This window comes from Lissotriton helveticus, chromosome 7 (genome assembly GCF_964261635.1).
Source record: "Lissotriton helveticus chromosome 7, aLisHel1.1, whole genome shotgun sequence".
Lineage (NCBI taxonomy): Eukaryota > Metazoa > Chordata > Amphibia > Caudata > Salamandridae > Lissotriton > Lissotriton helveticus.
The window spans coordinates 804,798,935-804,823,112 of NC_136068.1; the positions used below are offsets into that span (position 1 = coordinate 804,798,935).

The 24,178-nt window shown below is 47.8% G+C and overlaps 1 protein-coding gene across 1 annotated transcript; it reads right to left on the minus strand.

The window, feature by feature from the left end:
- Nucleotides 1-9,657: 9,657 nt before the first annotated feature.
- Nucleotides 9,658-10,323, minus strand: NEUROG1 (neurogenin 1). Its single transcript, XM_078650690.1, has one exon. The coding sequence runs from the start codon at nt 10,321-10,323 to the stop codon at nt 9,658-9,660; it is 666 nt and encodes a 221-aa protein (XP_078506816.1).
- Between the last annotated feature and the right edge of the window lie 13,855 nt (nt 10,324-24,178).

Genomic DNA, 24,178 nt, shown 5'->3' on the forward strand with positions numbered 1-24,178 from the left:
CTTCCTAGACATCATCAAAAAGGACGAGTTTCATAAAATCGGGTGGCTAAAAACTCTCTGTCTAACCTTTAGCGAACTGGGTCTCCAGGCACTGTGGAATAATCCAGCAGATACTCCCTTCCCAGCTAAAAAACCATAAAAGAAATCTACTGGGAGAAGGTTGCTGTTCGGACCTGGAGCAGCTCTAGTGCAGAGTCCATGGCTGGAGGATTCTTAGAAGCAAGTTACATCCTTGCCTTGAACCGTACTGGGATGCTATAACAAAGCCAGGTGACCGGAAACTCCTCTTCCAACTAAGAGCAGGAGCACTTCCACTTAGATCATTAACGGGAAGGTGGGGTGGTGGATTGCACGATAGCTGCCCTGCTTGTGGTGCTATTAAAGAAACAGTTGGCCATTTTTTATTTTCTTGCACTGCGTACTCTGACCCAAGACGCATTTGGTTAGCACCAACATGCAAAAATCTGGGTACCACCAGTAGTACCGTTGCCCTACGAATTATTCGCACAAGCACTTTAATGCCTTTAGTGATAGCTATAGCCAAGTACCTTGGATGGGCGTGGTCTAGTAGGCAAAGATTGATAGCCACTTGATTGTGTTTCTTCTTATTAGTCGGTCTGCATTTTAAACTGTTATTTTTATCTAAAAAAAATTATTTGGATAAACTTTTATACCTGTATCTTTTAAACCATTTTATGTATAGAATTTTACACTGTAACTGCATTTAAATTGTATTCTACCATCAAGTCTCAATTTTAAAGTTTTACCTTTTAACTGTAAAGACTGTAATAGGTTGTAATTTTTTTGCTGTGTACTTGCTTTAATGAGTGTACCTCGAATAAAGCATTATTTGACTTGCATCACAGACATCCTGTGGAGGTAAATCATACAGAGAATGATTTTATGATAAAAATCCTTGTCCTGAAGAAGGTGGTGATAAAGGATTCCGATGTCCACTGAAATGCTGCATCAACAGATTGGCATTTTTATTAAACAAGAAGGGATTTTTTTATGCATCAGATGTTCAGATTTTGTACTTTATGCAATGAATATTTCTCTGAAATTACAATGTATTAGAAGATTAGGGACCATCATTAGTTCCTTTTTTAACTGTGATTTTAAATTGTATGAGAATTATTTTTGTGGATTTTTATGAAAATAAAAGAGAATACACATATACATCATACTGTGTTTGTAAGGACTCATAATATACAGTGTTTATAAGTTTGTGATTGTTAGATTTTCTGTGCCAGTAAATGTCCATTTGGTTTTCAAAGTGCCCATCTTTATCGATTTAAGATACACAAAAGATAAATTAACCTTTTTAGGTTATGCCTGCACAGCACTTGCTCTGTGCCTTTGAAATCTATTGTTTTTAATATAAACTTAAAAGGGGCTTACATCCTGCCTCCTCTCTTTACTGTTTTTTCATTGGTTCCTGTGTGTGCCACTCTCTTTTCCTCCATTCCTATTGGCTGTAGCATAATTTCCCGCATTTACCAATGCTTGTTCCTTTTATGCTTCTCTTATTAGTTTCCCCTAGCTGAAATACTGTTAGCATTCGCTCTGGTGGAACTATTTTTTATTAAAGTTTTGCCTGTTTTTGGTGTTTTGTAGCAGATTTATATAGCAATTCATGGAGAGATTAAGTGATTTGCCCAGAATCACAGAAGTGGGCCCTGAGACTCAAACCAGGAACCCAAACTCTCGAGCCAGCATCTCTGGCCGCTGCGCCACATCCTCTCCAATCCTGTGTTGCTTGTCATTATTCTTCAGAGGCAAAAGCGATGCATTACCAATGCTTGTATTTGTGTGGGTCCTTGGATGACCCTGTACCAGGCGCACAAAACCCATTGGACTCAAAGGGCTGCAGCTCCCCCCCCCTCGTGTATGGCAGCCCGGGATGAGACACTTCCCGGGCCCGCTCACAGCCGCACCCGAGCACTTCACAGGTCTTTAAAAGACCTTGTGCATGTTAACACCTTAGGAGCTTCGTAAATAAACCTCCCCAGTGCTGCGCTGTCCATTATCCAGTGCTGAACTGGACGTCCAGCGGTCGCACGCAGCACTGGGGAGGTAGTGCCCGTGACGACCGTTGGCCGACGGCAGCACTTAAAGGGTTAATGGGGCTTTGTTGTTGTTTCACCCCTTCTAAGAGCCCTTGCAGCTCGACTCTGCCGATTGCCTAAAGATTCAGCCACCCCCGAAATGTTTTCTTAGCCCCCCCCCTGAAATTTGACTCTAGTTGCGCCTCTGCCCTGTACCCCACTGAGGATCTCCTGTTTCTATCAAACTAGCCGATAGCACCAAAGAGTGGCCTCTCGTTATGGCGGCCAAGTAAGAATACTGTAAGCTTGGTCAGAACTGATGAGGCTTCCTGCTCCCTTTCAAGTTTGTTAAGCACTGCAACCAGGACTCCAGTCTGGGTACCACGTGGGTGGACGGCGTCCGCCCACTTATTTTAACAGGAGCTCGATAACTGGAGCAAATGGAGCCACACATTCAATCTTTGGCCTTTCTGGAGCGAGATGGAGCTCTTTCAGAACGATGCTCACGCGCTGGCTTCTCTGATGCAATCGCATCTAAGGGGTGAGGATGGGAGGCAATGAGTCCGATGGTGCCACCTTTCGTGACGTCACTTCCTATCGTGACGTCAGCGTCCCCCCATTTCTTTTTTCAGGACTTGTGCCCTGTGCAACACATTTGTTGCAAACACCGTCGATTGTCCACTGCCTACCTGCTTGACGCTCTCCTCTCCCTTCTCTTGGGAAGCCATCCTTCTAGGTGCCATAAACATTGTCTGTATGGGAGGCAGGTATGAGAGGCCACAGGAGAATTGTAGGTGCATGCAGATGCGGCCTGGTAGTCGCAGAAGGGGGGGGGGTGGATTGTGGGGGCGCACTGACTGCCTTAATACTATTCTCCTTTCCTGTCAACCGGACGCTGCCTGCTATCTGCCACTGCAGCATCTCTGCTTCCTGTAGTGTTTGTGCACCACATCACCATAGTCAGCTCTCCCTTTGCTCAGCTCTATGTAGCGGCAGAACCCCTAACAACTGCCAATTTTGAAAGAACCAGAGCCCGCTTGCCGACAGCTCTCACGGCGCTCCTCTACTTTGCCAGGCACTTCTACATTTCCAGGTGCCTTTACCAAAAGAGGTACAAAAGGGGGTGGTGATGGACGGAGCATCTGAACCAATCAAACACTCACACCCAGTCAACAGATCTGGGTTTAATCCATCGCCGTTCTTTAGCCCACTCTGCCACCCCAGTTCAGACATGGCCATATGCAAATCAGTCTGACCCTGTGCCTCATGGGAACAGTCCAGCCCGAACTGCCAAGCCATGCCTTCCCTGGACCGGAAACAAGCTTCCGAGGACCGGCTTCTGGCATTTCAGCCGTCTTCAGCCCAGCTTGCTTGAATCCAGAGGCAAAGTGAGCAAGGGACTCACGTCTGAGCATACCCTGCTAACTTATGGTGAACAAAGTGGTACAAAAGGGGGTGGTGATGGACGGAGCATCTGAACCAATCAAACACTCACACCCAGTCAATAGATCTGGGTTTAATCCATCACCGTTCTTTAGCCCACTCTGACACCCCAGTTCAGACAAGGCCATTTACCAAAAGAATCGCATTTTTAAGCCGTAAAAGTGGTATACAACTGATTTCCAAGCGCATTTATGTGAATTTGGAAATAATTTTATCAGATTCAAGAGAAACAGTGTAGGCAGTAGCAATTATGATAAGTCGTGTTTCTCACACCATGCCATGTTTTACTTTGGTATGCTAGTATTTTGTGTTATATGCTTTGTTAATGTATGGTAGGGTATGCTATGTTACACTTAGAGGCAATCATATAAGACAACACTATTCATGTTGGTGCAAGTTTTAGAAACACTTTTCCACAGCCCCCGATACTCGAACCGGGTCAGCAGCTCTGTCCGCTGTGCGACATCCTCTCCACTCCTATGACGCTTGTCATGATTCTTCAAAGTCGAAACCAATCCATTGTCAATGCTTGTTCTAGTTCTTAACTACCCCATCCTTTTTGTTTGATAAGGGTGACTCTCCTTTTTTTTTGGAGTTGTTTAGAATGGAACCAATCATTTGATGGTCAAAATATTTTTCTCCAAGGAAGTAGAGCTTCACTCTTCTCACTTGAGGGACCGCTGTTTCTCTTTATTACTTACTCCGTCATGGCAGAGGTAGAGTAGTCTCAGACATGGTTACAGCAATGGTGGGCTTGCATATACATTCAGTGGGCAGACCTTCATCTTGTAATGGAGTAGCATTACCACCTAGATTTAAACCAGCCCTTTAGACTGGCTCCAGCCCCAGTGCCCGCATAGGCAGGATTTACCAGGCTACTGATTATCAGACTGTGGACGCCATTTTAAAAAGAGCGAAAGCCGCGACCTCGGACCCTGCTTTGAAATAAATGTTTCTTTTACCACAAAGTTTGCCGTGGTTTCCTCTAAAAAAAAATACTTATTTGGCCAACGGGCTCGAAAAGGAAAGAAAATGTTCCTTTCTTCCACTGACTTTTTGACTATCTTATTTGGCTTTTAATAAAACATTGTCACCCTGAAATGGAAGGTAATGAATCTGAGATCATTGTGAATGTTTCATCTTCCAAAGTTTAGACCACAGACGCCTTCTGCAGGCTATTGAAGCCCATGATCACAGTGAAATTGGTTTTGAGTTGCTTGTGTTCCAGTTCAGGAAGGACCTGGCCAGGCAGTTAAGTCTGGACTGTACTTATTGTTGCAGAGTCAAGACTGTTTTGCATATGGTTGGGTCCAAACTGAGGTGGCATGGTGTGCAAAATAATGATGGAGATGGAGTAGGATGTGGCCCGAGTAATTGCCATTGGCTGAGGTTAACTCAGGCATTCCATTGGCTGAGGTTAACCCAGGCATTCCATCCATCAGTTTTTGCATACTAATGTATGTGGGTGCATTTTATGTTTTTTTAAGGCGCTGAAGTAAAGGAAATGCATTTAGGAGGGAATTAAATGGAGTGCTATAGAAGAAAGAGATGAAGTGTAGAAAATACAGATGGAGTGGATGTGGAGAAAAAAGGCACATATGTCTATCATACAGTGCAGAAGACAGGTGTGACTAAGACGCTCTGAAGACCAATACGTTTTCCACAGGCATCGCTGATATTTAATTACCAGGCGCTAAAAATCCAAAATTTAAACTTTTCCAACACTAATTTTTTACAAAAAAAATGTTGTTGTTACTCATTTATCTTAAACAGCTAACAACCATTGACAACGCAAATTGTACTGATTGGTTGTAGGTGTGTTATACTTCAGAATGCAATAACAGAAAGCTCAGAGTGAAACTAAACTATTGTTCGATTTGCGCAGTTCAGGAATCACAGGAATGTACTTTCCATGTTCATGTCATGTCCCTTAAGAGACCCCCCCCCCCCACACACACACACACACACACGAGGTGTGGCGCCGCGGCCAGGGCGACTGACGCTGGAATCTTGGGGACCACGGTTCGATCCCCGGCTACGGCGGCAGGTCAGCCCAGCACCATGTGACTCTGGGCAATAGCTCGCTTAATCTTCCCGACGGCCCCCCAGCGCCTAGAGACCCTTACGGGTGATTGTGCGCTTTACAAATGTGGACTTTACACACACACACACACTTGTTTCCTCCGTCTTTAAATCCCTGTCTATACATATTCCTTATCTGACTCCTTGCAATCAGCAGCTGTGGGTGCTCCCCCATGCCAGGTTAGAACACTTTCCTCTGAAGCCTGCTGCATGCAGTGCCAGACACCGGGCACACACACACTTTAAACGGCATGATGTTGTTGCACTGTACAATTCACACACTACAGTAAATGTTGAACATATGGAGCGCAGTTAGCCATGGGTTCGTTTTTGACATGTTTCAATATTTCGAGACCACATATTCACAATTGCTTTATGAGCTTGTTGCTTTTCCGCTGAATTCATTATTAAACTTTTCTTTAAAATGCACCCTTTGCCTCTCTTTTTTTTTTAGATGTTCTCAGTGGAAGAAATCCCGAAATCCCCTTTTGTCGTGGGGCTCGACTCATCCCCAATCATTTGCAAACGTTACAGGTGTTCACGTTTGGCCAGGACTCATTTTGGCTCCCTGTCCGTCCCCCAAGGATCTGGGCAGACTGCAAGAGAATAGATTTTCAGCGCACCGGCAGCGGTAGCTGTCAGTGTAGAAATCCAATCGCCATTGCATAGGGTTGATCTTGGACATTGTGAAAGTGGGGCTCGCTCGCAGCACGCTCTTTTGATGGCTGCCTGCAGCCCGCCCCCTGCTTGTCGCCCTGGTCTGCATACAGCTGGCTTCGAGGGATGAAACAGGCTTTGGCTCGGCGGGCAGCGGGGCGCCCTGTGTGGATTTGGAGCGCGTTTCACGGCGTGCCTCTCACCCGAGGGCTTAGAGAAAGTCACTGCTCGATACCGGACACGTGCACCGACAGAGGGATTGGAGAGACCCCATGCAGGACGCACAAATAGAGCCTTTACCGGCGGCTTTAGAAATGGCTTAAGCTCCGAAGCGAAAGGCCGCACTCAATCCCTAGCCAGGGTTCGGCGCATAATGGGGAGCAGCATACAGGCCGCCGCGCCCCCCTTTCTACGGTCTGAGAAAAATAAAGTAACACGGGGGGCGCTCAGAAAGGTGGAAGGGGAGATTTAAAGGGCCCTGATGAAAACAGCGCCTCTTAAATTGTATAGTGCAGCCCAGTGAAGCAGTGTATTATACCTGAGTGTAATATTAAACGTGTCTGTGCCCAGCCTTCCGGCTCCCCTGGGCATCCTGGCTTTGGCTGCAGTGTATGACTTGTGAATGGTTTTTCCAAAAGGAGGCTGAACCCAAACTCCGTTAAAAACTGTTGAAACTTTTTATAAACGTAGGCAGGCACTTCAAACCCAATAGCACCGTGGGGGTCTAAAATATTGGTAGGACCGACAAAATCGGAAAAAAAATCAAGGTCAAATGTTTTCTTCGCATTTGTGCATAAATAAAGAATACCACGCCTCAATTACCATCGTTTATTGATTTAGTCTCCTGTTCACTTTCTCTTTTTTTTCTCTTTTTTTTTAGATTTCTTATTATTTTCTCCCTATCCTTTCCTTTGACCGTTCGTATTTTGTAGTGTCCTTGTTGTGCAGTTCTGCCTATGTCTTTGTGTTTCCTTCTTAATACTTGTCTTTCTTTTCTCTTTTCTTACTTTCGTTCTTCTCTTTCTTTTTATTCATCTCCATTTCGTCTTTCTGAAACACCTTTCCATCTCTCATACAGACTCCACTCTCTCTTTTTCGCATCTCTCTCTCTCTTACTCGGAGCCTAACTCTTTGGATTTGCATACTTCGTTTTCTTCGCTCTCGTGTTTTCTCCTCTGCTATTCTTTTCTGTCTGTCTTACTTTCTTTCCCCTCTCTCTTTATAGTCCTATCTTGGGTTTCGTTGTTACTTTAGTCTACCTTTCTTTACCTTTTACCTCATATCCCCTTACATCATTTGTTAATTGAAAGTACGTTTATAATAATAACAAATTAGCATTTGGTATAGCGTTTTGTGTATCGATGTAGTAGTCCTTCTCACGGTCCTGTTCCATTTTTAAATTCCAATGTAATCCATAACACAATTCTTCCTTTTATACTGAGGCAGAGGAATGATGATTGTAGAATTTAGCTATTTTAGAAACCACAATATGAAAGCGTGGTTTATTCTTCTCATTATTAATCATATTTAGTGGCGATGGCTGTAAACGTAGCATGGCTGCTAATATTATTTCCGTAGTTATTGCCGTTGTTATAGTAATAGCAGCAGTACGGTTATTGGCTCTTTTTGTTTATTGATGTGCTGCATGTGGCTGATAATGATAAGGTCAGTGTTTTAGTGTCAGAACTCCTCGTTGGCTGAATTATCGGTATATGTGTTATTAGCTGGATGTGTGCATTGTTCACGCACCTGTGTGCTGGTATCCGGTTCCACCCGTGAATAGCACGCTTGGGGGTGGGGTCAGGTGTAGAGGGGGCTTCGAATGTTTATGCGTGTGGGTATTTAAGCAGATTCCTGGATTCAGTGACACTACCTATGAGAATGAAAATGTTGACTGTTCTGATTCCGAACTCTCTGGCGCACACTGTAAGGATGCCGGCTTTGTGGAAGCGCAGAGACACCATACCCCCCCCCCCCCCCCCCCCCGCCACCCCCACCTTGGACCCTCGGCATAATGCGATAACTGCACATTTCAATATCCTCCCTGATACGCTGGCTCCTAGAATGCGAGCCATCGGCCGGGGCTGGCGCGCGCCTGCCAAGAACTGCGTCACTTCCGCGCGAGGATCCCGGGGCCCCACCTGCCGCTCGCTGCTTCCTCTCACCAACTGTCACTTTATTGATCGCTCTAATCCCCTCTCTTTGAAAGCCTGTCGCCGGCTGATGTTCAGTCCCCGGGAAACAAAAAGAGACCCTTCCAAACGATTTGCAGATAAGTAGACGTGTGGGCACCGCCACAGGTAGCTGCAAATCTGAAACCACCTTCCGGTTTTGCCACTGGCTGCGCTCCTCGTTGGATGGCTTTTAGTTCAAAACTGAGTGACAGTCAACACATCTAATTTCTGAATGTTATGAGGCATAAGAGCACGAATATAGGTGCTCCTTCAGGGACACCGTACTGCAGAGAACTTCCTCCACCATGTTTATAACTTAAAAGTGTGTAATAAAAAGTAACCGCACAGAAACCAAAAGTTTAGTAATAATGTTAAACATTTTATTTGCACAAAATATTCAAGGTACGAAAAATTAAATTTTGATTACACGCATAATAATATAATATACTCTTTATGTACAAAAAATACATTTTGATCTGAATGGACCATCTTGAATAAATTAAACAGTAATATCACGCTTATCCGTTGAATGCCCGAGTCTGCAGAGCCAAACGCCCTCAAAATGCAAGGCAGCGGCCCCGGAGGTCAAAATGCATAATACATGAAGCTGGCTTTTGTCTTTTTTTCTTAAAGTCCTTTCACTGTATTGTCGGGACGCTCAAACCTCATTTTCATGCTCGTTTTACTTCATTAGAGTTCTACAAATTGTAAAATTGACTTTTCACCTCTCCTGAAAGCCCCAAATCAGCCCGTTTCTCTTCTTCTTTAGCTCCTTTGTACTTAAAGACACTTAAAAGACTCACGGGTCAGTCTCAGGAGAAACAACAAGGAAAGTTTTGTGCAGATTAGAAAGTGCAAGAAGGGAAATGCTGAGAACTAAAAAATAGACTGCTGTGAAGTCCCCTCAACTTCTGGACAGAGTAAATCTGATCTACATGGCACACAGTTGTACACAGTGCACGGAAACTGAGGCACACACAGCCCTGTCTGCGTGTAGAGCGCGTTGGACTGTCAGTCTGGGACACCGGGAAAATCAGCAGGAGGTTAAACTCACAACAATCAACAATTCATCCCGGAGCCCCAAATGCCGCCAGTGCGCCCCACATCTTCACGTTTACATTTTGGAGTCACATGCTCATTTGTAGGAGCAGAATGTCCCGTTTGTAGTGGCAGGCACAGGTGCTTCACGCTGAGGTCACTAGGCGCACTAGGCGCTTAAGGCAGTGTCTGGATCGTCCGCTCCCGTCTCCCAGCTAGTGGTAGTGGCTGAAGCAGGCGATGTTGTGCGCCAGCTCTGTGGGGAAGCTGTACATGGCCTCTTTGGCAGCCCCGTAGCAGTAGTCCTCGGAGGTGGCGGGGCTGCCGGGGCTGGAGGCGGACATAGACTGTGGCGACGAGCTCGAGAGCCAGGAGCCGGCGTCGGAGCCGGGGCTGGGCGGGGCCGCGGCGGCGCCCAGGTAGGAGGAGGGCAGCAGCATCTCCTTCCCGGACTTGTCCTGGCTCAGGTCGGCCAGCCGCAGGGTCTCGGTCAGCGCCCAGATGTAGTTGTTGGCGAAGCGCAGCGTCTCGATCTTGGTGAGCTTGGTGTCGTCCGGGAAGCTGGGCAGGATGCAGCGCAGCTTGTCCAGCGCGTAGTTCAGGCTGTGCATGCGGTTGCGCTCGCGGTCGTTGGCCTTGACGCGCCGGTTCTTCTTGATGCTGTGCTGCACCGCCTCGTTCTTCACCCGGCAGCGGCCCCGCCGGGGCTTCTTCTCCGCCGCCTCGCCCGGCGCGGTCCCGGGGGTCTGCGCGGCGGGGCTCAGGTGCCCTGGAGACGGGGTGTGGAGGCTGCTGCTTCGGTCCTCCTCGTCCGAGAGGCTGTAGGACATCTGGCTGGAGGTCTCGTAGTCGGAACAGCTGCTCTCTGTCTTGAAAGACATGCTGTGGATGCAGAAAAAGGCAGCGGTTAGTGAACAGCTCGCCACACATGAAAACAAACAAATTAAGCACTAAATAATCACTAGAAGTAGCAACAACCAAGGGCCAGCGTGCCATTTAGTAGACCTGAATAAACTAAGCCTTTTCTATAATGCATTGTTTATTAATATATACAAATACACATGAATATCTCTTCTGCCACATATCTAACCTTCTATGGTTCGGTAAGACATGACATCTATCTATCTATCTATCTATCTATCTATCTATCTATCTATCTATCTATCTATCTATCTATCTATCTATCTATCTATCTATCTATCTATCTATCTATCTATCTATCTATCTATCTTCATACTCCATCCAGCCATTCATCCATTGTCTGCTATATATGCAGTAGATATGCATTCCAAAAGATGCAGTGAAGGACTGGTGGAAACAACTGGGGGCACTGATCACACGCATGCACGCACACACACACACACATACACATACACACACGTGCACACTACTGTGCTCCTCAATACTTACATTCTGGTAAAGTCGTGCTGTCCGCCCAAGTTTTCTCCAAGTGCTCCCAGTGTAAGTCTGGCAGGCTTCAGATCTTGATGTCCCACAAGGGGCACGCGACTCCTCTTGTCTGCTAAGTGATCTCTGCTGCTGTCAGCTCGTGCGAGCAGTGAGTTTGGCACACGACCGGCCTCAGACACCTTATATACTCTGTAAAACAATAGCCCCCGGGACCCCCCTGCCCGGGACGGTGCATGAATGCAGGCCTCAGGTCTGCCCCGTGCTGCCCTCCACGTATTTGCATAATGCGTGTCTGTGCCCTCCCGGGAGCGTGCCTGTAATTACCCCGACCAATGGCAGCGCGGGGCCCGTGTAGGCACGTGAGCTATCACAGAGCTAAGCCTACTTGTTTGAGCTTCATTAGTCTATTAAAGGAGGAAAAAAAGGGGCCACCACGTGACGAGCCTTGGGGCAGAGGCACACTCCCAAAAAAAGAAATGGGGGGTGGGAGTGGTGAAGACCCGAGAGCAGCTTAAAGCTCAATGATCCGCAACTTAGGAGAGCGGCGGCGCAGGCACAGTGGGGGCCTCTTTTATGTCATACACGAACTTTCTGGAAGGTATCGCTCTCAGAGGTGAACCCGGCAGACGGCAGAGTGCAAGGTGGAGACTCCAGAGCTGCAGGCGCACGCCGCACACCTGCCCTGCACGCTGAAGTATTAACGTGTGCACACCTGCTCTGCACCCTGGAGTAAGATGTGCACACCCGCCCTGCACACTGGTGTAACGTGTGCACACCTGCTCTGCACCCTGGTGTAATGTGTGCACACCTGTTCTGCACCCTGGAGTATTAACGTGTGCACACCTGCTCTGCACCCTGGAGTAAGATGTGCACACCCGCCCTGCACACTGGTGTAACGTGTGCACACCTGCTCTGCACCCTGGTGTAATGTGTGCACACCTGCTCTGCACCCTGGTGTAATGTGTGCACACCTGTTCTGCACCCTGGAGTATTAACGTGTGCGCACCTGCTCTGCACCCTGGAGTAAGATGTGCACACCCGCCCTGCACACTGGTGTAACGTGTGCACACCTGCTCTGCACCCTGGAGTATCAACGTGTGCACACCTGCTCTGCACCCTGGAGTAAGGTGTGCACACCCGCCCTGCACACTGGTGTAACGTGTGCACACCTGCTCTGCACCCTGGGGTATCGTATTAACGTGTGCACACCTGCTCTGCACCCTGGAGTAAGGTGTGCACACCCGCCCTGCACACTGGTGTAACGTGTGCACACCTGCTCTGCACCCTGGGGTATCGTATTAACGTGTGCACACCTGCTCTGCACCCTGGAGTATTAACGTGTGCACACCTGCTCTGCACCCTGGAGTAAGATGTGCACACCCGCCCTGCACACTGGTGTAACGTGTGCACACCTGCTCTGCACCCTGGTGTAATGTGTGCACACCTGTTCTGCACCCTGGAGTATTAACGTGTGCACACCTGCTCTGCACCCTGGAGTAAGATGTGCACACCCGCCCTGCACACTGGTGTAACGTGTGCACACCTGCTCTGCACCCTGGTGTAATGTGTGCACACCTGCTCTGCACCCTGGTGTAATGTGTGCACACCTGTTCTGCACCCTGGAGTATTAACGTGTGCGCACCTGCTCTGCACCCTGGAGTAAGATGTGCACACCCGCCCTGCACACTGGTGTAACGTGTGCACACCTGCTCTGCACCCTGGAGTAAGGTGTGCACACCCGCCCTGCACACTGGTGTAACGTGTGCACACCTGCTCTGCACAATGGGGTATTAACGTGTGCACACCTGCTCTGCACCCTGGAGTATCAACGTGTGCACACCTGCTCTGCACCCTGGAGTAAGGTGTGCACACCCGCCCTGCACACTGGTGTAACGTGTGCACACCTGCTCTGCACCCTGGAGTATCAACGTGTGCACACCTGCTCTGCACCCTGGAGTAAGGTGTGCACACCCGCCCTGCACACTGGTGTAACGTGTGCACACCTGCTCTGCACCCTGGGGTATCGTATTAACGTGTGCACACCTGCTCTGCACCCTGGAGTAAGGTGTGCACATGCGCTCTGCACCCCTGAGTTACAAGGGCTCTCGCGCTCTGCACTGCACCCGCTGTGCACCTCGGCATACAGGTGCACACACGCTGTGCACCACAGAGTTACAGGTGCATACATACCCGCTCTCCACCCGGAGTTACAAGCGCACACGCTGGGCACCCCGGAGTGACGAGTACAGACGCGTTCTGCATCCCTGAGTAACAAGGGCAGACGGGCTGTGCACTGCACACACGGCGGACCTCAGAGTTAGAGGTATACACGATCCGCACCTCAGAGTTACCTGTGCATATACGCTGTGCACCTCGGAATACAGGTGCGCACACGCTGTGCACATCGGAGTTACAAGAGCATTCACGTTGTGCACTTCGGAATACAGGTGCTCCTTTTCTGGGTCAGTCTGATGAGGAAAAGCAAGCGCCTGTTCCCAGATATGAGCACTGCCAGCGCTACTCTTTATCTTAGGGCCCCATAACTGCAGTACACTGCACGCCCTACACTACAGCTCAGATCTGCAGGGGCCATATCATGAACATGTGCGTGCTCAACACCACATTTTAAGTAATTCCATTTAACAAGATTATTTAAAAGGCGTCCCTTCTTTTGAAAACAGAATGACTTTCCAGGAAAATGTTGCGAGCTCAGGTTGTGTGCCTTGCATTTTGAGGTGCACATTGTGCGTTCACCGGTAGTCTACAGGCGCAGAGCTTGGTCGCACCTGGGGCTGTATCTTGTAGGCGTTCCTTTGTGCTGGGCGCAGGTGTGCGACCGCACTTTCTAAAACTCGTAGATTTGAATCGGAACTTCTCCAAGATCTTGCTTGCGATGCAGACAGCACGACTTCAAAACCTTCATAATGCTGATTCCAAGCTGTGCAGTCAGTCTGATGCACGTGCACTGACTCTTAGCCTTCACTGAATAATGTACAGCACAGCTGACAGCCAATCAAACGCAGGCGGAGTGTTTAGGCGAGAACAGAATGGACGTCCTAGGTCGGTTCTCCAGGTTAGCTCTATTTTTAATTAGTCAAGTGGGTAAAAGTGCCGGAAATGTACAGCAGGCTTCGCCACAACAGGGGTGTTCTGGGTGCCTGGGTCTTGGAGAAAGGGTTAGACGTGTGGCTGGCTCTACCCAGCTCGTGATGTTTCACACAAGACCGTGAAGCAAGTAGCGGAAAAAACTGCTTAAATTGAGCCGGTGGTGTCCGGTACTCGGCTCCACCACTTAATTGTCAGAATAATCTCCGACTCTAATGACAGTCTACCGTATGGTAGAGCTGTCTGAGATGTGCACAACAACTGTTTCTATTAAGTCAAATGGCATTGAACATGAAGCCAGCCTCTCACGCCATTATTATAGCGTTGTGTGGCCTGAAATAGTCTGAAATGTCACACTTGTAGGAGTGCGAAGGTTAGGTGTTATGTTGTTACTGTCATTGGCAGTGCTGGCCGGGGTTGTGGGTGGTGCTGGCTGCAGTGGCCTTTTGAGAAGAGCCCCGGCACTTCATTTTTTTTTTAATACAAATTAAGCACTGGAAAGAACACCCACATAGCGCTGCTGAATATCACCAAGTCAGCCAGTCCTGTTCCCTGGTCACTCGGAGAACCCTGTCTTCCGCATGATGTTGCTTCTGCCTGCGCCCCCCCCCCCCCTTTGTATTCAGCGCCACTGCAATGTATATAATATATTGGGTAGTAAACGCACACGTCAAAACATAGACAATGTATGTATCTGCTTCGATGCCGAATAAACTGTATTTTACACAGCTCCCACAACACGTTTCCTCCCCTGATGTAAAAGTGCTCCTTGTCATGCATCACATTAAAGCTCCAACACGCGCACTGTTTTTGCGGTAGCTTCGCTTATCGCTGGCCCAAGCAAAAACACCTCTTATGGTGAAATAGTCTCTATGAAGGTATGCGTATTCATGCGTGATGGGATGGGGAATTTAAAGGGTGCAGAGAAGTAGGACATTGGGAGATTTCTTTATCGAGTAGTGTGCGGGAGCACGTTACTTACACCAACACTGTCCTCTAATACTTTTAAATAAAAGGAACATACCAGATAGGTTACCAACACACTGGGCTTTAAGTGGACCGGGTCCTATCGGTACTGGCAGTACTAAAAAGCAGGTGACTAGACGGGTCACTATCGGGCTCTCCATTGTTGCCCTCACCCTCACGGTGTAAAAAAAATATCTTAACTCTGCAGCAGTGCCACCCTTCACTCCCTTTGAGGTAACTTCAACGAAGCTCACTGTATTTATTTCTAGTCTCCTCAGTTCAGAACTGAAGCATTTTCAATATTATATACAACGAAGCCACAGTTGTTTCTCATTTAGCGTATGCAACTAACCAACAGCCTGGCTTCTTTTAGATGGAATGCTGCTTGTTGTATTATCTATCTATCTGGATGCAATGACAGAAGCTTCAAATTTAATAGTCGGGCGGCACACTATGCTAAGCACAGATTTTTTTACTTACATGTTTTTAAGCAACGCCTTTAATTATATTGGCCACGCCCCTTTGAGGGACGCCCCAAACTTGTTCATCCCACTTAAAGCCCTGCCTACACACATACTTTCTGTTTTTAAACGGAGAGGGGTAAAATGTCAATTTATTTAAAAACAAGCCTTCTGGCCTATTGGCCATGTCAATGTTGGTTGACAATGCAGTTCAGAATGAACAAAAAAATAAGAAGGCAAAAAACTTTGATGACGTGGCCACTGTTGTGGTTTCATCATTCTGTAAGTGCGCACATGCACGCAGCTTCGGAGCTACGTGGAACCTGTTTTCCTTTTGTTTTTGCTAGCCAATCAAATATGACTGATACCACTTAGAGCTGTAAAAAATAAAGAAAGAAAGAAATTACAACTGTGCAAAAGCTCATGTGATGGTACAGAGTGCCCAGCAGCAAATAGCAGCCACTGGACTGCAAAAAGAAGGGCAGAACACATTGAAATGCCCCTGAGAGGTGGGGAACAACAGAGGCGCAGGTGGGAGGAAGCAATTGGGTGTGGCTTAAATTACAAATAAAGCTGAGGGGGAGGAGGAGGGAGTAAGCAGAAAATGAGTGAGAAATCTACATAAAGCATACTGTCAAAGGAGGAGCACACAAGAGAGAGAGCAGCACATGACAAGGTACGCAACATGGAGCACGTGCAGTGGCTTCCGGGTTTAAGGAGCGGAAATCTGCCTGGGTGTATGTGTGCCTGGTAAGGGTACAATACACGGATAATACAGTGCTTTGCAGTGCATGATAAATAAATGTGCTGCATGTATGTGTGCCTATGACTGGTACAATACATGGAGGATGTGGTGCTGTTCAGTGCATGCATGCTATATGTATGTGTGCCCATGAATGGCACAGTACATGAAGGATACAGTGCTGTGCAGTGTGTGTAGGTTGTAAACAGGCACTGGATGCATGTGTGCCTGTGAATTACATAATACATGGAGGGCCCCTCTTCCATTTTGGGAGAACCAGGCCTGCATGGTGGAACTTGGAGTGCAGGTAGAGAAACCCCCCAAACAGATTTGAGTATTGCTGTATTTTTGTAAGCTAAGTGAGACATACACCGGAGAGTCAGGCTTCCCTTATACACTTCAGAGGGTGCACTTTGATTTAGTGAGAGGTCACAAGGAAAGAGGTGGGCTCTTTTCAGGAAGATGTGGCTGATAAGAAAATCATAAAGAGTAGGACTGGAGGCCTGTGGTTAACCTTTTGATGCAAATATCACTGTAGAGGACATCCAAGTGTTAACTCTAGTCACTCCCATAGCCGTTGTTGTGGGAACATCAGCTTTGGAGTTGCTCCCGCTGTGACAGACTGCTTTTTAAGGAAAGAGAGCACAGAAGAGTGGACACCTCAAAAGAAGCAGATCCTGTCATTAAACCTCAAAACCCCAAATCAACTTACATTTTGTGTCAGAGTGCACCCCTGCATGGGGGGGAAGTGCGAGACCCTTAGGACTTCGGGCCTCCGTGGCCCAAAACCCTTGCGATCTGGTGAAGTGCCGGCCCAGGGCAAGCCGGTTCCTGGGCTCCTGTCTTCTGGTCACCGCACCTCGCTATAGGCGGGCGGCTGGAAGCATGTCAACAATGCATGGCGTTGCCGGGCTGGCCGGGGGAGGGGTATAAAGACTCCCAGACCTTTAGCCTTGGCCTCTTTCCCTACCTGGCCATCCCAGCGGCAATGCGAAGAGGAGCGGAGGAGCGGCAGGAATTTCTCTTCAGCCTCAGCTTGTTGTGCTCACCTTGGCGCGCAGGCTGATCACGTTGGTTGCCCCCTTTCAGGCACATGGGGACTACTGGGAACATTACCAGGGGCTTGATTCATTCCCTGGTGTCAGGAAATAGACTATAGGAAGAGGAGTTTGAGATGCCAAAAACTGTCATCTGCTTAGCAGCTAGACGGGATGTGTGACAAGGGAACGCTCTGCAAGTTTTATGCCTGTGACCAGGACTGTGGGCCAAGGCTCCCTAGTCTACATGATGGGTTAGGGGACAACTCCCATGTGTTGTGAAGAATCAGTGACCCCATATGCTAGGAGGAGCCACTGTGAAAAAGACTGCAGTGTGTTAAGGGCCGTAGCATAGTTCAGTAGTGGGCCATGACTCCATATGTCAGGAGGAGCCGCCGCCAACAAGTTCACTGTGCCGATCGGGGGGGGGGAGGGGGAGCCCAGTGTACTGAGAAATACGGTGACCTCATATGCCAGAGGGACCGCTGGGAGCATCAGGAACTGTGACCTTAACTGCAGACCCCCACCGGAGAAGTGAGGACGCTGTCAGAGCACCTGTGCACAATCACCAAAGCGAGGGATCCGCAACAGGATCAATGCAGCCACTCTCCACTGGGAGATTAACTATACGCTTACCTTGTAGAAGATTCAGAAAAGGGGGTGGTGATGAACAGAGTGTCTGAATTAAGCAGACCACTCTTACCCAGTCCAAAGATCAGGGCTTGATCCATCACCGTTATTTAGCTCACTGCCCCATCCCAGCTCAGAACCTGGCTATATGCAAATTAGTCTGTCCCTGGCCCAGTGCATCATGGGAACAGGGCAGACCAAACTACCAAGCCAATTCTTCACCAGAAAGGATACAAGCTACCGGGGACCGGTTTCTGGCATTTCAGCCTCGTCGGCCCGGCTTGCTTGAATCCTGATGGAGCAGTGAGCAAGGGACTCATGTCTGAGTATACCCTGCCACACCTATAGTGGCCAAAAACTATTCAGAAAAGGGGGTGGTGATGAACAGAGTGTCTGAATTAAGCAGACCACTCTTACCCAGTCCAAAGATCAGGGCTTGATCCATCACCGTTATTTAGCTCACTGCCCCATCCCAGCTCAGAACCTGGCTATATGCAAATTAGTCTGTCCCTGGCCCAGTGCATCATGGGAACAGGGCAGACCAAACTACCAAGCCAATTCTTCACCAGAAAGGATACAAGCTACCGGGGACCGGTTTCTGGCATTTCAGCCTCGTCGGCCCGGCTTGCTTGAATCCTGATGGAGCAGTGAGCAAGGGACTCATGTCTGAGTATACCCTGCCACACCTATAGTGGCCAAAAACGATTCAGAAAAGGGGGTGGTGATGAACAGAGTGTCTGAATTAAGCAGACCACTCTTACCCAGTCCAAAGATCAGGGCTTGATCCATCACCGTTATTTAGCTCACTGCCCCATCCCAGCTCAGAACCTGGCTATATGCAAATTAGTCTGTTCCTGTCCCAGTGCATGATGGGAACAGGGCAAACCAAACTACCAAGCCAATTCTTGTACTGGGAAGGAAACAAGCTTCCGGGGACCGGTTTCTGCCATTTCAGGCATCGTCGGCCCGGCTTGCTTGAATCCTGATGGTGCAATGAGCAAAGGACTCACATCTGAGTATACCCTTCCACGCTTATGGTGGACAAAATGATTCAGAAAAGGGGGTGGTGATGGATCAAGCCCTGATCTTTGGACTGGGTAAGAGTGGTCTGCTTATTTCAGACACTCTGTTCATCACCACCCCCTTTTCTGAATCGTTTTTGGCCACTATAGGTGTGGCAGGGTATACTCAGACATGAGTCCCTTGCTCACTGCTCCATCAGGATTCAAGCAAGCCGGGCCGACGAGGCTGAAATGCCAGAAACCGGTCCCCGGTAGCTTGTATCCTTTCTGGTGAAGAATTGGCTTGGTAGTTTGGTCTGCCCTGTTCCCATGATGCACTGGGCCAGGGACAGACTAATTTGCATATAGCCAGGTTCTGAGCTGGGATGGGGCAGTGAGCTAAATAACGATGATGGATCAAGCCCTGATCTTTGGACTGGGTAAGAGTGGTCTGCTTAATTCAGGCACTCTGTTCATCACCACCCCCTTTTCTGAATTACCTTGTAGAAGAAGCCTCAGAGAGCATCTGCGTGCTTCGGGAGCGAAATTGTGAGTGAGGGACTCTGCGATGTCATTTGAGATGTCATCAGTTATGTCACTGACCATGTCATGAGTGATGTAATATGTGTGGTCATAAGCAGCGCATAGTGAGAGCATGAGTTATAGTTAGAGCAGCTAACCATAACCACTGAATATCTCTAGTTTTGTACGAGTGAAAACGGAGCCTAACTATATCATTTCTGTAACCTTTATTTTTTCAGTGATTTTCTATGTTTAAAAAAAATTCCATTTTGTAACTATAATGTCCCTGTAACCTTTGGCTTTTTCAGTGAATTTCTAAGTTTTTAAAAAAATGCTAATTACTAACTATAACACCCCTGTAACCTTTGCTTTTTTCAGTGAATTTCTGTGTTTTTTTAACTAGTAGTCACATTTGCAGGAGGCACGGCCTGTGGAGGTAAGAGTGGTGAGGCGGGGTGGAGGAGTCGACAAATGACGATGAGGGATACTAAAAATAGAAAACCTCTTACCTTGCACTCGCCACATCTTGAGTGCACGGTAAGTGTTTTTCTTTTCTTATTGAAGTTTTCCTTGTCATCTATCGACACCACACTCACCCCACCCCACTGCTCTTACCTGAATGGGCCGTGCATGGTTTGCAGAGTGGTGGAGAAAGGGGGCTGGGACTCCAACCAGCTCTCAGGAATCCCACTGTCTAGGTCTTACAGGAGGTACCAGGAGGGCTTTTTGGCCCCCAAGGTCCCTCAGGAGTAAGGTGGACTACATCCCCCAACCAGTAGTGCACCACGAGCTGCATTTGCAGAGTAGTGGAGAAAGTGGTCTTGGCCTCTAAAGACCTCTTAGCAATCCCGCAGTGTGGACTTATTGGAGACAACAGCAGGGGTAATTTTCTCCCAAGTACATCCTTTGGGCCCAACTACCTCTTCTATTACCTCCAGTAAGTCCCACACAGCAGGATTGCCTAGACCTGATAGGAAGCCATGATCCCCTATTTCACCATTCTGTAAATGTACCTCCTAGTGCACTACTAGTAGGGGGATGAAGTCCTCTTGGCTATGGAGGTCCTCGGGGCTAAAGTGACATTGCTGGATCCAGCCCTAGAGGGGGTGGTCCCCAGGGCCATGTAGGGCTCTACAAGGGCGGGGGTGACCCTCCTCCTTGAGTAACGTCATGTCCCCGGGACCTGGCCCACCCGGGAGTTATTCTAAAGCAAGCGAGGCAACCCGCTTGCTATTTAAAAAAATGTTGCCACGGATTTGTGGATCCACCTGCGAGTCTGCATCAAAAAGGAAAAAAAAATTATCCCCTGCATGGTCCATGAGGGAAAATATTTGGAGGGTCAGGGAATTCCTATCCTGCCCCCTTTTCTTGCTTTGTAACTTTTTTCTGGTACACGGCTTCAGGCGGAGTCCAAGATGGCTGCCAACACTTCCTAGTTGAAGTGTTGTCAGCAAATCAAATTTTGGTAGTATCTGCGAGTCCACTGCAAGGACTCATATCCCCAGATATCTGTCTTTTAAAGTTAGATATCTCAAAAATGACTAAACAGATTTACACTAAATCACAAAAAGCACGCTTTCTGAACTAACATCTAGCTTTTTGCCAAATTTGGTGTAATTCGGTTCAGCAGTTCGGTCTGTATTCGTATTAAAAAAATGCACAAGTTCCATAGATATAAATTGTGGAAAACGTTTTTTGGGATGCCCTTTTTTTTCTTGGCCCCCACTGGACGGATCGCCCTGAAACTTTTAACACAGCAGCTGAACCAAAAAGGGGAAGTTTTGTGAAAATTTTGTGGAGATTTGTCAAGCAACATTTCACTCGTACAAAACCAGAGAAAATCAGCAGTTAGCTAACTATAACTCGCGCCCCCGCAATTCTCTGCTTATGATCTCATATATTACATCAATCATGACATGGTCAGTGACATCACTGATGATATCTCTGATGACATCTCAAATTACACCACTGATGGCATAGTGCAGGGACTCTTTTTAAAATGTTTATGAGAATTAAATATATATACCAAGGTGTATTGATGAATGTGTGGATGTATGAGTGCCTGTATCGATGATTCAGTGGTGTGTGATTGACTGTGTAAGTGAGTGATTAGGTGTCTCAGTGAATGTATGGGTCACTGAATAGGTTATCTGATTGTCTGTATCAGTCTGCCAGAGGCTGGATGGGTTGGTGAGTGGGTACATGAGGGGGTGTATGGGTGATTGATTGGTTGTCGGAGTACCTGTATGGGTGTATGAGTGTCTGTGTTGGTGGGTAAGAGGCAGTGTGAGTGCCTGCATGGAGGAGTGAGTCTGTGGGTGTTGGACTTGGCCCTTTTTGCAGGGTCATCAATGAACTTTTTGCCTTCCTCCTGTATTTTTTCTGACCTGTTGTTGGTTGTTTTATGACTCTGGGCATTTTTTCACTGCTGATCAGTGCTAAAGTGCATATGCTCTCTATTGTAAACTGTTGGAATGAATTAGTGACTCCCTGATTGGCAATTTGATTTACTTGCCAGACCCTAGTATAGTGCACCATGTGTGCCCAGGGCCTGTAAATCAAATGCGGCTGGTGGGCTTGCAGCAATGATTGTGCCACCCACAGAAGCAGCTTGTAAAATATGGCTCAGGTCTGCCATTGCAGAGTCTGTGTGCAGTCTGGGACTGCCATGTCAACTTGGCACGTATACACACTTGCCAGTCTCTAAACCTTTCCTTTTCTAAATATTAGTCATCCCTAAGGTAATAATATTAATAATAATAATAATAATAATAATAATAATCCACATTTGTAAAGCGCACAATCACCCGTAAGGGTCTCTAGGCGCTGGGGGCCGTCGGGAAGATTAAGCAAGCTATTGCCCAGAGTCTCATGGTGCTGGGCTAATCTGCCGCCGGAGCCAGTGATCGAACCGTGATCCCCAAATTCCGGAGTCAGTCCCCCTAGCCGCGTCGCTACACCTCTCCCCGCGGCCCAAGATACCCCCATGGGCAGGGTGCATTGTATGTAAAAGGTAGGACATGCCCTGATGTGTGTGACATGTCCTGATAGTGAATTGCAGCCAATTTCATTTTTCAATATTGCAAGGCTACCTGTTCCCATAGGCCAGAATGGACAGTTTGAATATAACATTTTATAATCCTAACTGACCCAAGGAATGAGGTAGAAATTCAAGTTTAGTATGCCTGAACTCAGAATGTTAAAATACATCTTTTAGTGAGGGTGATTTTTACACTCTGTGTTTGAAAATATCACTTTTAGAATGTAGGTATTTTCTTGCCTAACCATCTAGTATGTCTCTGCTAGGTTTGTGTATTGCATGTCTGGTTTGTGAGTGACAGGGGGCTGGAGAGGGCCTTGGCTCCAGCAGTCTGATGGGTCAGGGCCGGGCTGAATAGGGCCTGCATTGAACAGAGAGTGGGGGGAGAAGATTTCCTTTCACTGACCTGAAGCCTCATAGAATAGAGAGTAGGGGGCGGAGATTTCATTTCACTGACCTGAGCCAGGTCTGCTCTCAAACAATGCTGTCTTCACCTCCTGCCAGGCAGCTGCACCCAGGAGGACAGAACTCTCTACCTTCAGAGAACAAAGGATTTTGCAGTATAAATATCGGGCCCAGACCCCAGAACTTTAGATCACTTCTGGGAATCAAGACAAACCTTTGCCAAAGAGAAGAACTGGAGAAGCTGAAGGAAGATTACTGCCCCTGTGCTGTTTGCTGTTGGGGTTGGCCTGCAGTGGTTACTTTACTGCCAAGGAAAGAAGAAAAGGACTTTGTTGTGCTTACTTTATCATCTTGATGAAGATCTCCAAGGACTTGTGACTGAGCTTGCCTCCTGTTGTGAAGTCCAGGGACACAAAGACTTCACCACCAGCTCCCCTTGAATTCCCTCGCTGGGAATTCTGCCTGCAGAAAGGTGCCTGCTGTTGTTTTAGCCCTCTGAGAAGACTGCGTGTCGCTGGGAGCTGGAAGCACAACGCAATGAGGAGGAGCGTGTAGCCACTGCAGCAGTTGCCATCGTATCACTGCTGCAGCTGTTTGCCGCCGCATCGCAGACGAAGCATGTCGCATCACCGGAGAAGCGTGCCACCGCCGGCGAGGTTGCCGTCGCATCACAGGAGAAGCGTGTCGCACGGCCTGTCAGGGCTCCAAAGTTCATCGATTTAGCCGCATGGCTGTCGGGCGGGCACGCATCACACCCACGTTGTCGCATCGCATCCAAGACACAATTTTGTTGCATCGCACCAGCTTGTCACATCGCATCGAGGCGCCGTCTTATCATATCATAACTGGAATGCAGTAAGAAACCGACGCATTACCTCCTCTCCGGTAAGGAACCAACGCATCACCTCCCCTGAAGCAAGGAACAAACGCATCACCTTCCCTACGACCCTTATGTTTGTATGGCGTGACACACCTAAGGTGCTTTGAGAGTAAAGTCTCGCATTTACCATCTACATTGAACTAAGCTATTTCTACCATTTTAAAGTCTTATTTTTGATTACTGTATTGTGGATTTTTGTCGTTTGGTCTTGTGTTAAGTCTAGTAAAGATTACTTAGTTTTATTAACTGGTGTGGTGTCCATTTGTAGTGTTTTCACTGTGTTACTGTATGTGTTCACAAATGCTTTACTCACTGCCCTTGAGATAAGCCTGTCAGCTCATGTCAAGCTACCAAGGGGGTGAGCAGGGGTTATCTAGGAGTGTATCCCCCTTATTCTGAATAGAAGCAAGGGTCCCTGTTTGGACAAAGGTGCAAACCATTGTCAACTAGAGACCCCCATTTCTAACAGTGGGTATATGCGTTAATAAGTGTGTAAGAGAAGGGCTGCATAATTGACCGAGTGTCCGCATGGCTGTG